The following is a 12,907-nucleotide window of genomic DNA, read 5'->3' on the forward strand; positions in this document are numbered from 1 at the left end:
CACAGACAAAACAGTCGGAGATGCGTTTATGCATTTTTTTTTTCTATTTTACGCATTAGTAGTAAATCAAGACTTTGCCAGTTCTCTTGTAAAAAACAAAAAAACAACAAACAAAACAACTTGGAATAAACTACAGAAAGCTAGTAAAGAACTCTCAACATTAGGCTACTAAAAAGGTCAGTTTAATCTCGCAAAAACTCCCGTTAATAAACAATCTGACTACACTGCACAATTAATCTCTCACACTGCATCTTCGTTGTTTATGATGAATTCGGTGCTTGCACGTACACCGCTTTTATTATTATTGCAGCTTAGATGTTCAAATAGTTGCAATACTCCGACTTTGCCACAAGGAAAAGTGCGTACGCCTGCTCAGACCCTGACGTGGCGGTAAGCACTTTTCCACGTCAAAGACCGTTTTTATAAATATGAACGTTGCCGTGGATTTTAGCGTACGCACATTTTATAAATGAGGCCCCAGGGGCCTCATTTATAAAATACTGCGTAGAAAGAATCCTAAATTTGATTTTACGGTCACTTCTCAAAGTGCGTACGTGTGATTCATAGAACGAACACGAACAGAAAACGTGCGTACGCCTCTCTTTTAAATGTGAAATCTATAAATTGCAATGATCTTGAAATTGTGCGCAGCTGAACAGTTTCAGATCTCCGCCCTGTAAACAATGTCTAATTAATGTCCTTGACTTATAAAAGAGCACCTGACAATGTCCAAATCTTTTACAAGTGGCAAGAATGGCTTATATTTTCAAAAGCCCAAATCTGTGCGTACGCACATTTTATAAATGAGGCCCCGTATGCCTATTTCCCACAAGAGCCTGACAATTAGCAAGATTTTAAAATGTATACGATGTTCAATAGGGAACCAGTGCAGAGTTGACAGAACAGGGCTAATATGGGTGTACTTCCTGGTTGTAGTAAAAAGCTGCATTTTGGACCAGCTGGAGTTTGTTTATAAATACTGCAATATAATACTATGAGTGAAGGGAATCATGATTTATATTATTTTTGGCATTTATTTCATTAGATAAGAAAATAGATTAGAGAACTTTTTTTTTTGTATATTTTATATGATAACAATGTAATCAGACTCACAGATTACAATTCATTTTAATATAAAATCAGGTCAACATGGAATCATGCTAGTAGTAAGTGACATTTACATGCACTTCCTAAAAATAAATAAACCGTAGAACTGAATAATGAAACAGTGTTATAACATACCGATCCCAGAAGGAGAGAGACGTGGTACAACACACCAATGTAAAACTCTGTAAAATCAGTTTTTGAAAGAATCAGTTGAGATGCACAACACCTAAAAAAAATATCTTAAAAATAAACAAATACAAGAGAAAACAATATATACAAACTTCTTAAAAAACTTGTTTTACTCTGCATGACTTTATTGCTTTATTGCGTCTTTATGACATCAGTATCAGATCTTGTGAAACACAGTATAAGCCTTGTGTCATTTGACAATCTGTGTTTCCAAATGAAAGTCTCAAAGTCTCAAAGCCCTTCAATTACTTATGTGAGCATTTAACCAAGGTGTGGAACTTGCACACCGGTGTTTTACTGTTTGCTGCTCACTATAAACGTTACAGGTGGTCATTTGCTCCGTCACACAAGAGACTAAATTACCATTTAGAATAAAACAAAGTAAAAAAGACGCCAATATTCTTAGCAATTCATGCAATGCAACAGTGTCCTAAAGCTTTATCGGTAACACTTTATAACATAAATAATCATGCACTAATACCTAAATTAATATTAATTTAATATGAACTAATGATGAGTTAATGCAGGTGTTAATTAAGAACTAAACTTAAAGGGTTAGTTCACCCAAAAATGAAAATTAGCCCATAATTTACTCAACCTCAAGTCATCCTAGGTGTATATGACTTTCTTCTTTCAGACGAATCCAGTTGGAGTTATAAGCTCTATCATTGCAGTCAGCGGGTGTTGCAGTTGAACAGTCCACAAGTCGTCAAATAAAGCTCGCGCATTCATAAGCATCAGTCCAAAAGAAGTTAAATAAAAAGCGCCCATCCATAAAAAAAGTCTCTCACGGCTCCGGGGGGGTGAACAAAGGCCTTCTGTAGCGAATCGATTAGTTTTTGTAAGAAAAATATCCATATTCCAAACGTAATAATCATTTGAATCTAGCTTGCGCTCACTGTTGTACACGGAAGCAGCTCCGGGCGGATGACGTATGAGGTCGGCTTTGCGCATGCGCCGCTCAGAAGTGACGAACGCGGAAGCGCAGCGGAGAGATCAAAACAAAACACCGGTCACTTATTAGAAGTGCAAAACGATGAACTCATACGTCATCCGCCCGGAGGACTGTTGGCGCAAGCTAGATTAAAGTGATTATTACGTTTGTAATATGGATATTTTTCTTAAAAAACGCATCGATTCGCTACAGAAGGCCTTTGTTGACCCCCCGGAGTTGTGTGAGACACTTTTTTTTTAATGGATGGGCGCTTTTTATTTAACTTCTTTTGGACTGATGCATGCAACACCGGATTCGTCTGAAAGAAGAAAGTCATATACACCTAGGATGACTTGAGGGTGAGTGGTTTATGACCTCCGTGAAGTTGGCACCCCATAAAAAAAAATAATCATCAAAACTATGCCATTCGTTTGTGCTACGTTTGTGCTACATTTGTGCTGATTTGTGCCGCAAAAACGAACATTTGTGCTGGTTTGGTGTTTATATTAAACATGATTTTTTTGACCGTGTGACGTCACTCTCCACCCCATGTTGCCAAAATCGCTCCAAACCAGCACAGTTCGTTTGTGCTCGATTTGTGCCCGTTTGTGCCGTTAAAACAAACACTGCATCTATTTTCCTTCCTTAGATATAACCAAAATATTTTCGGGAGCTGTGACGTCACTCTCCACCCCAGTTTGTCTAAATCGCACAAAACTGGTGTCATTCGTTTGTGCTCGATTTGTGCCGATTTAGACTCGCAGTAAAAAAAAAAATAAAAATAAACTTTTTACGAACAGTGATGTCACTCTCCACCCCATGCAATCTAAATCGTTCCAAAATGGTGGCATTCGTTTGTGCTCGATTTGTGCTTGTTTGTGCCATTCAAATTTATATTGTATCTATTTCCCGTCCTCAGAAATAACAAATACAAAACGGGCCAGTGACGTCACTCTCCACCTCATGCTGTCCAAATCCCTCCAAACCAGTGCCGTTCATTTGTGCTCGATCTGTGCTGATTTGTGCCGTTAAAAGAAACAATGTAACCATGACCACTTCTTAAATATAACGGGAACTTTACTCTCCACCCTGTTTAGCGCGGCCGCAGAGTTTTAAAAAATAGTGTTTGTGCTGCCTTAAAATTTTAAGTTTAGTCAGCTCCAAGTTTTCACTAACTTCATATTTCAAGTTGACTAAGCTTAAATTTCAAGGCAGCATTAAACACAATAAAGGGGAAATATATTTGATGTTCATTTTAACGGCACAAACCAGCACAAATCGAGCACAAACTAACTGCTCTGGTTTGGAGCGATTTTGGCAACATGGGGTGGAGAGTGACGTCACTGCCCAGAATTGTTTATGTTATTTCTATGAAGGGGAAATATATTTGATGTTTGTTTTAACAGCACAAACCGGCCCAAATCGAGCACAAACTAACTGCGCTGGTTTGGAGCGATTTTGGCAACATGGGGTGGAGAGTGACGTCACACGGTCAAAAAAATAATGTTTAATATCTCAAACACCAAACCAGCACAAATGTTCGTTTTCGTGGCACAAATCAGCACAAACGAATGGCATAGTTTGGTGATTATTTCTTTTTATGGGGTGCCAACTTCACGGAGGTTAATTACCGGGCTAATTTTCATTTTTGGGTGAACTAACCCTTTAACGGAGACATGAGTCATATAAATTCATGTGTGAGTAACAACCACTTTGACTACATGTTTGTTAGTTAATGTATTAATTAACACTTTGGTGTGCATTTTCAAATGAATTAACATGTATTAGTACATGATTATTCATGTACTGTTATTGTAAAGTGTTTATTCTTTATCTATTGCTAGAGCTTTTTTATGTTTAGTTTAATACATTTTAATAGTATTGCTGTTTATCAGGCTCTGTAAAATGGCCTTGGATTTTAGAAAAGCACTATACAAATAAAACGTTACGTAAAAATGTCATGAGTTAACTAAACTGATATTGTTAAGGCTGTTGTATGTTAATGATTTTTGTCTCGTTCAGATCAGGATGCGTGGTTATCTGTGTTTGAACACTGTAGTGGAAAAGCTCAGTCTCCAATCAACATAGACACTCATAAGGTTTTCTATGAGCCCAAACTCCCTCCCATTAAACTGGAGGGTTATGATCTCACTGGCTCACCCGCTCTTACCCTCATCAACAACGGACACACATGTGAGTCAAGCTCTTTCACACCAAACACAAGGTGTTACACAGAATCACATCCACACCGGAGCATCACATTTCTGAAATGATAAACAGGGACATTTTTAGCTCGGCTGTCAGTAAGTCCAATGTTATTATTTGTGAAATAAAAAACAAGGACAATTCCAGTTTTGTGTATTTTGACAGTCATAGGGGAGACCATTGTCAGGTCTCATTTTTTGTTAATCTCCTGTGGAACAAACATTAAGATAATAAAACAGTATGTTATACTGTATGTATGTATGTTATAATTCTTTTGGTAACACTTTATTTTATGCTAATATTTTTACTTGATCAGCATGCATATTACTAGCATATTGGTTGTTTATTAGTACTCATAAAGCACATATTAATGCCTTATTCTGCATCACCATATTCTAGATCCCTTAATCCACCCCATATCTAAACTTAACCACAACCATACTAACTATTAATAAGCAGAAAAATGGGAGTTTATTGAGGCAAAAGTCGTAGTTAATAGTTAGTTAATAGTGAGAATTGGTCCCCAAACTAAAGTGTGACCTTCTTTCATGCTGCTGTTTTTCAACAAACAAAGACGTTAATATTGAGTAATCTAAATTTCATACACAATATTACCAGCTATTTTGTGTATTTTTGCTTCACCAAAAATAATTGTTTAAAATTAAGTCAAAGCAGAATCAATCATTGTATCTTGGAGCAATAGCGGTGTTTTATTTCTGAATAAATACCTTTTTGAACGAATCAGTTGAGTCAATGATTCAATGACTTACTCATAGAGGCAGCCATATGTCTCATTCCTATATGAATCAGTCTATTTGATCAAATTCATTGAGTAAATGATTCAGTCAAAACAAATTCATGCATACAGAAATCCAGTTTTATACTTTAATTGATAAAAGGACCAAAAATTAAGTTTTATGAAAAAAAGTTTATGGACTTATTGTTTTTGTTGCTGACTTAAATGATAGTACATTACCTTACCTTACTTTAATTTAAGGAATAGGTCATTCAGAAATGCATGTATTTTCTGTTCTTGCGTCAGTGCAGCTGAGTCTGCCGAGCAGCATGCGTATCATGAGGGGATTCGATCATGTTTACGTCGCAGCCCAGCTTCACTTCCACTGGGGAACTAAAGAGATCCCTGGTTCAGAGCACACCATAGATCATGTCCATTTCCCTGCTGAGGTGAGCTGAGATAAAGAAACACACGGTTTAATGGTCTCTCTAAAGACATACAGCCTTTTATGAAAAATTACGATTACGTTTTACCATTTAGAGATCATGTTATTGGCCCAGTCTTTCTGGGACATGAGTGAATTGCATAATGTGTGACATATTGCATAAACACATGCTACAACAATTTCCTCATTCCTCAGATCCACGTGGTTCATTATAACTCCAAATATGCAGATCTCATTGAGGCTGCTAGTAAAGCTGATGGATTGGCAGTGTTAGGAGGATTCATAGGTGTAAGTAGTTTAACTAAAACCTTCTGGCTGCAGTAAAAGAATGCGGTTTGATCAGTCCCAATAAAGTCTTTGCAATACATTTCAACAGATCGGCCTCCATGACAATGACAACTATGAGAAGATCCTGTCTGCGTTAACAGACATCAGCATAGAGGGTAAGAAACTAATAAACGTCAAGCATAAAGCATAGATGATTATCATCCAACCTGATCTAATGGTCTTATTTTCAGAGTCAGACACTGAGATTCCTGGTTTTAATGTGCGCCATCTACTGCCAGACCGCTTGGACAGGTTTTATAGGTACAGCGGGTCCCTCACGACCCCTCCGTGCTTTCAGACGGTCAGCTGGACTGTGTTCAATGACTCAATCAGAGTCTCAAGAAGACAGGTCAGACTATTCTCATAAGAGAGCATCACGTCATTTATAGCACTCGCTGATCTAAATCAGTCTTGTTTTTCTTTCATTAGCTTGCGGCCTTGGAGGACACATTGAAAACTGAACACAACAAGCTTTTGTCCAAAAACTTCAGAGCGCCACAACTTCTGCATGGGAGAAAAGTGCTGGCATCTTTCCACACAGAATCCGCTACAGGAAGTATGTACAATCTATAATAGGCCTTTTAGCTATTTTATAGATTTAGTTAAAATCTACAGTGGCCCCAAGATTGTGTTTGGAATCATATTTATGAAAATGTCTGAATATCATAATTTTACTAGAAACCCAAAAAAGTTACATTATCAAATTAAGCATACGCCGCACTGTAATTATTGTGTACATACACATGATTTTGCATAACTCTTGGTGGATTGGGTTTTTGAGGTGACGGGTAGAGTTGGGGTATGCTCAATAGTGTAATTATTTTGTAATTTATATATAAGTACTTTAAATATTGTCAGTACAATGTAACATGTATATACAATATATGTAAGTAGTTAACGACATTTGATATAAAGTGGCTTCATATCAACCGTTTTATTTTTTTGAACCCAACAAACATTTGGTTTAATATTTTGTATTTAAAACAATAGAAATTGCTTGAAGTTCATATTCAGTTATCATTTTAACTGCACTGACACACTCGGATGACAGCAACATTTGAGCTGAATACAGCAGAAATATAATTTGTTTCATTTCTTGTTTATTTCAATCTGTACTGTACAATCCATATATTAGTGTAAGTATATTTTGTGTTGTGTTTTACAGAAGCCAGAGAAGCTCCAGCACCCGAAACACAAGACAACAAAATAATGGAATCTAGTGGTAGGAATCTTTCATTTACTGTACTGTATATCTACAGCAGGATATAACTTGAAACACAGCTCATATCAGAGGACGCTGGCCTGTGTTGATGCTGTCTGTTTTATGGTGCTAACAGCGTTTGATTTGATAATTTAGCACGAGGAGGTAAAGTAAACGTTACAATAAAAGTAATATTACTGAATTACTTTTTAAGCCTAAAATGATCACATACAATATACAAGAAAGAAATTACAACATTAAAATATGTCAGGATAAATGCAGAAGTAAATCCTTACGTTTAGCGTGACATGATGATATATGAACTTCTTGCCTTTAATGCACTGAAGCTCTCTGTCTGTCATAGTAACATGAACATCACTGTGTTTTAAAAGTCTTTTTCCCCCACAGGACACATTCTGGCGATTATCTTTGGGGTTCTGTTTGCCGTCACGTTGCTGGTCTTTTCCATGTACACTTATCGACAGCAGAAAAACTACTCAAAGTACGTTCATATCCATCTCTGATTCATCACCACTTTGACTTAAGTCAGTATTTGTAAACTTTTAATACTCCCTGCTTTTTAGAAAGCAGTCACACAGTACAAAAGACTAAACATGTTTCTCTGTCTCTTTTTCTGTCCAGGTTAAAAAAAGACTCCAAGCTAAATGTTGTCTATAAACCAGCTGCCATTGAAAAAGACATGGATCAAACCACTGTTACTGTAACATAAACCACATATTTATTCAGAAACTTGTTTTGTCTTGTTTGTGTGTTAAGCAAAGAGTCTTCAAAGTGAGATTTGGGAATGAATTGATTATAAATTGCTGCATTCTGAAATGTTGTGTCCAGTGTTGGAAAGGTTACTTTGGAAATATAATAGGTTACAGATTACAAGTTACCCTATTTAAAATGTAATAAGTAGTTTAACTATTTCAATTATTTTATTAAAGTAATGTAACTGATTACATTTGACTACTTTTTGATTACTTTTCTAAATTTCTAATGTTTTCAACTGTTAGTCATTTTCAAACATTTAAACCAGGCAGGGTTAACCTTACAGCTGTGCTCAACACCACAACCCCAATTCCAGAAAAGTTGGGACGTTTTGTAAAATGCAATAAAATCAAGAATCTGTGATTTGTTAATTCTCTTGAACTTTTATTCAATTTGGAAAAGATTTCCAAAGTTTTCACTGACCAACTTAAATGTATTTTGTAAATATAAACTAATTTTTAAGTTGATGGCTGCAACACACTCCAAAAAAAATTAGGACAGAGGCAAAATAAAAGTGTAAAGGTTGTAGAATATCCAAGTTAATCTGTTTTGAAACCGTTCACAGTGAGCAGGTGAACTGGTAATAGGTGAGGGCGTCATGTGAAGCATCTCAGCATCTCACAATCACTTAGTGCTAAATTTCATGAGAAAAGCTTCAAACAAATCAAAAATCACCTTTCTCAATGCAAAATCACAAAGATTTCAGCAACTGTCATACATAATATTGTGAAAAGATTCAGGGAATCCAGAGAAATCTCAGTCTGTGTAGGGCAAGGCAGGAAACCTCAGCTGAATGTGTGTGATCTTTGACCCCTCAGATGGCGTTGCATAAGAAACCGTCATGCTGTGGTGTTAAATAGAGCCACATGGGCTCAGGAGTACTTCAGAAAACCACTGTCACTTAACACAGTCTGCCGCTGCATCAATAAATGCAACCTGAATCTCTGTAACTCTAGGAGAAAGCTTCTCATCAGTTCTATGCAGCGATGCCGTGGGGTTCTCTGGCCTGAGCTCATCTCAGAGAGTCAGAAAGACAGTGGAAATGTGTGCTGTGCTCAGATGAGTCCACATTTCAACTGGTTTCTGGGAAAAATGGACGTCGAGTTCTCAGTCCCAAAGACCAAAGGGAGCATCCAGACTTTGACCAGTGACAGATGCAGAAGCAAACGTCTGTCATAGTTTACGAGTGCAGAAGAGCAAACAGCATGAGTGACTGGCTTATGTGTGAAGGTACCATTGACATGGAGGCATGTGCTGCCATCAAGATGACGTGTTTCATGGGAAGTCCATGGTTATTAGATCAAGACACTGCAGGTCTCGTTCTGCATGTGCTACAAACAGCGTGGTTTCATAGACAGTGAATGTGTTTGATCAGTCCAGTCTGTCTCCTGTTGAACATGTATGACCAGTCATGAAAAGGAGAATCAGACAACGACGATCACAGACTGCTGAGCAGCTGAAGTCTTTAACAATTAGTATCCTCAATTCCCAAACAATGAAACACTGTAATTAAAAGGAAAGTTGATGTGACAGTGTTAAACATAACTTTTTTGGAGTGTGTTGCAGCCATTAAAATCAATTTGTTTATATTTACAAAATAAAATTTAGTTGGCCAGTGAAAACATTGGAATTTTCTTATTTGTACTTTAGACAATTGAAGAAAGGTTAAAGAGAATTAACAAGTAACATTCTTGATTTTATGGCATTTCACAAAACGTCCCAACTTTTCTGGAATTAAGGTTGTAATTACTGTCAGACTCTCAAAATCCTTCATCACTTGAATTATGATTATAATAATTTAATTTTAAAGCACAGCCACCAAAAAATCAGACTTACTTTGAGATCATTCTGAGGTTAAATACAGATTTAAAATCAAAGCAAGAAATTGTTTAATAGCTATGATTCTGTTTTTGAAATCAAGTCTTTGAAAGTTATGACAGTAAACACTGGCATCTGAGTCATTCCACGAAACCGGTACGATTTGAGTCCCTCTGACCTTTTTAAGTGTATTTTATCTATTGGGTCCCCAAAATCTATTTTTAAAAGCTTTTTGTATTAATTGAAATGTCTCCTTTAATAAGGCTTAAAAACATGACAAACATTTTATCTTTATATTAGAAATTATCTTGTTTTTTTTCAGTCGACACCACCTATTTTGTCATGTCCCTCATGGCCTTCTATGAAAGTGTACTTGGGATATGAATAATAAAATTAGAAAAAAGTCCATACATTTTGCCATTCTCATAAATATCTATCTGTGCTTTTTTGCTGGTCATGTTTTTTTTCTAAGTAAATTCATGATTATTCATTAAAATCATATTATTTAGTTCCGTACCTCAGTAACCCCTCAACCCCGTTACACAAATCATTATCCCCCCATAAAAATTATTAACTGATCCTTATGTGACATCATTCACAGGAAGTGACATCATATAAGTCTTCTGAACAACATTGTGACCAGACATAGGCAAGTTCCCACCTTCTTTTATAACTGTAACTTATAAATATTGTGATATTGTGGTTGTCAAGCTTAACGACTCAACCCTGTTACATCAAATAAAGATAGAAATCTATTACTTGTGAAAATGATATTTTTGTTATTTCAACAATATACGTAATTTCTTAATATCATGCATGCCTTGTGCTCTCCTGTTATTCACTACATTTAGAGCAGTGGCCATTTTGAGCAAAAAATCACAACCCCGTCACACTCAACCCCGTTACTTATTCGATCATAACGAGGTTGTGAGATTGTGATGGGGTTGTGTTTTTAACACTTTGGTTTTGAAGTTATTCAGTAATTTAAATGAATTATTATATTTGATCAAGAGTCTTATACCACATGCATATGTTAAATGTAGTAATGTCCATGTTAAAGCTGTGTGTGCATATGTGTGTTCTGCCTAGACTTTCACATCTCAGTGTTAAGTAAATTGCTCTGAAAGAATGTTTGATTTAATGATATCAATTTAAACATCTACAGACATCTATGAGTATCGTGCACGCGGCACGCCTAAATGCTGATCCTAAAAAAAAGGGCGAAATACCTGCAGAATGAACGCCAGCGATGGATAAAAAATGTAGAGACAGGAAAAAAGAAAGGAATCAATGAGTTAAGTGAAAGACAACATTGGCTGAAGCATAGAAAGTGGAGAGCAGCTTACAAAAGAAGCAAGGAGAGGAGAGAAGCACCGAGGAACTTAACCACTCCTCCACAAAGTCCAGATCATGCCCCAGAGCAGTATCCATGTCCAGGATCTTCCAGGTAGAGGAATGAGCAGTTAAGGGTGTAAGAAAACGACTAGGCTGAGTGTTAGAAAGTGTTATTAAATTAAAAGTGTAGTTAATAAAAGTTCTATTAGTTGTTTAGGTTGTATGTGATAGTTTACTGACTGAAAAAACATCCGATTGATAGCTGCTCACTGTTTTGGCAGCCATCAACCAGATTCCTTTTTTCAAGACCTTTTACCCATCTACAGTGCATCCGGAAAGTATTCACAGCACTTCACTTTTTCCACATTTTGTTATGTTACAGCCTTATTCCAAAATGGATTAAATTCATTCTTTTCCTCAAAATTCTACAAACATACCCCATAATGACAAGGTGAAAGAATTTAGTTTGTTTAGTTATTAAAAATAAAAAAAAAACGGAAAAAAAATCACATGTACATAAGTATTCACAGCTTTTGCCATGACACTCAAAATTGAGCTCAGGTGCATCCTGTTTCCACTGATCATCCTTGAGATGTTTCTACAACTTGATTGGAGTCGACCTGTGGTAAATTCAGTTGATTGGACATGATTTGGAAAGGCACACACCTGTCTATATAAGGTCCCACAGTTAACAGTGCATGTCAAAGCACAAACCAAGCCATAAAGTCCAAGGAATTGCCTGTAGACCTCTGAGACAAGATTGTATCAAGGCACAGATCTGGGGAAGGATACAGAAAAATTTCTGCTGCATTAAAGGTTTGCAGAAGCATGTAGTCTACGTTACGAAGAAGTTTGAAACAACCGGGGCTGCGTTTCCCAAAAGCATTGTAAGCCTAAGTTGATCGTAGCTCCATTGGTTTCAATGGGTCTACGATGTACCTAAGTTTATGATGCTTTTGGGAAATGCAGCCCAGGACTCTTCCTAGAGCTGATGGCCTTCTGGCCGAACTGAGCAATCGATGGAGAAGGGCTTTGGTTAGACTGGTGACCAAGAACCTGATGGTCACTCTAGTTGAACTCTATGATCATATGTGGAGACAGGAGAAACCTACAGAAGGACAAACATCACTGCAACACTCCACTGATCTGGGCTTTATGGCGGTGTGGCAGGACTCAATCCTTTCTTCAGTGAAGACACATGAAAACACACTTGGAATTTGCAAAAAAGCTCCTAAAGAACCCTAAGATTGTGAGAAACAAGATTATCTGGTCTGATGAACCTCAATTCCAAGCATCATGTTTGGAGGAAACCAGGCACTGCTCATCACCTGCAGAGTAACATCCCAACAGTAAAGTGTGCTGGTAGCAGCCTCATGCTGTGGGACTGTGTGTTCAGCGGCAGGGACTGACGGACTCCTCAGAGTAGAAGGAAAGCTCAACACAGCAAAATATAGAGATAGCCTTAATGAAAACCCTGTCCAGAGCATTCAGAACCTCAGACTGGGCAGAAGGTTCACCTTCCAACAGGACAATGACTCTAAACACACAGCCAAGATAACAAAGGAGTGGCTATGGGACAACTCTGTGAATGTCCTTGAGTGGCCCAGCCAAGAGCCCAGACTTGAATCATATCTAACATCTCTGGAGAGATCTGAAAATGCACTGACGCTCACTATCCAACCTGATGGAGCTTGAGAGGTCCTGCAAAGAAGAATGGGAGAAACTGCCCAAAAATAGCATCATACTCAAAAAGACTTGAGGCTGCAATTGGTGCCAAAGGTGCTCCAACAAAGTATTGAGCAAAGTCTGTGAATACTTATGTACATGTGATATATA

General features: G+C 37.2%; 1 protein-coding gene across 1 annotated transcript in view; it reads left to right on the top strand.

Moving 5' to 3' along the window:
- Window positions 1-8,053, top strand: part of ca9 (carbonic anhydrase IX) — a 27,543-nt gene extending 19,490 nt beyond the window's left edge. The window contains exons 3-11 of the mRNA XM_016462492.1: window positions 4,253-4,423; window positions 5,478-5,620; window positions 5,812-5,904; window positions 5,993-6,059; window positions 6,135-6,292; window positions 6,373-6,499; window positions 7,109-7,165; window positions 7,553-7,646; window positions 7,787-8,053. Of these exons, the coding sequence (XP_016317978.1) occupies window positions 4,253-4,423; window positions 5,478-5,620; window positions 5,812-5,904; window positions 5,993-6,059; window positions 6,135-6,292; window positions 6,373-6,499; window positions 7,109-7,165; window positions 7,553-7,646; window positions 7,787-7,874 (998 nt within the window). The 3' untranslated portion in view covers window positions 7,875-8,053. The remainder of the gene's footprint in view (window positions 1-4,252; window positions 4,424-5,477; window positions 5,621-5,811; window positions 5,905-5,992; window positions 6,060-6,134; window positions 6,293-6,372; window positions 6,500-7,108; window positions 7,166-7,552; window positions 7,647-7,786) is intronic.
- Window positions 8,054-12,907: the final 4,854 nt, after the last annotated feature.

This window comes from Sinocyclocheilus anshuiensis, unplaced genomic scaffold (assembly GCF_001515605.1).
Source record: "Sinocyclocheilus anshuiensis isolate Anshui unplaced genomic scaffold, SAMN03320099.WGS_v1.1 scaffold664, whole genome shotgun sequence".
NCBI lineage: Eukaryota > Metazoa > Chordata > Actinopteri > Cypriniformes > Cyprinidae > Sinocyclocheilus > Sinocyclocheilus anshuiensis.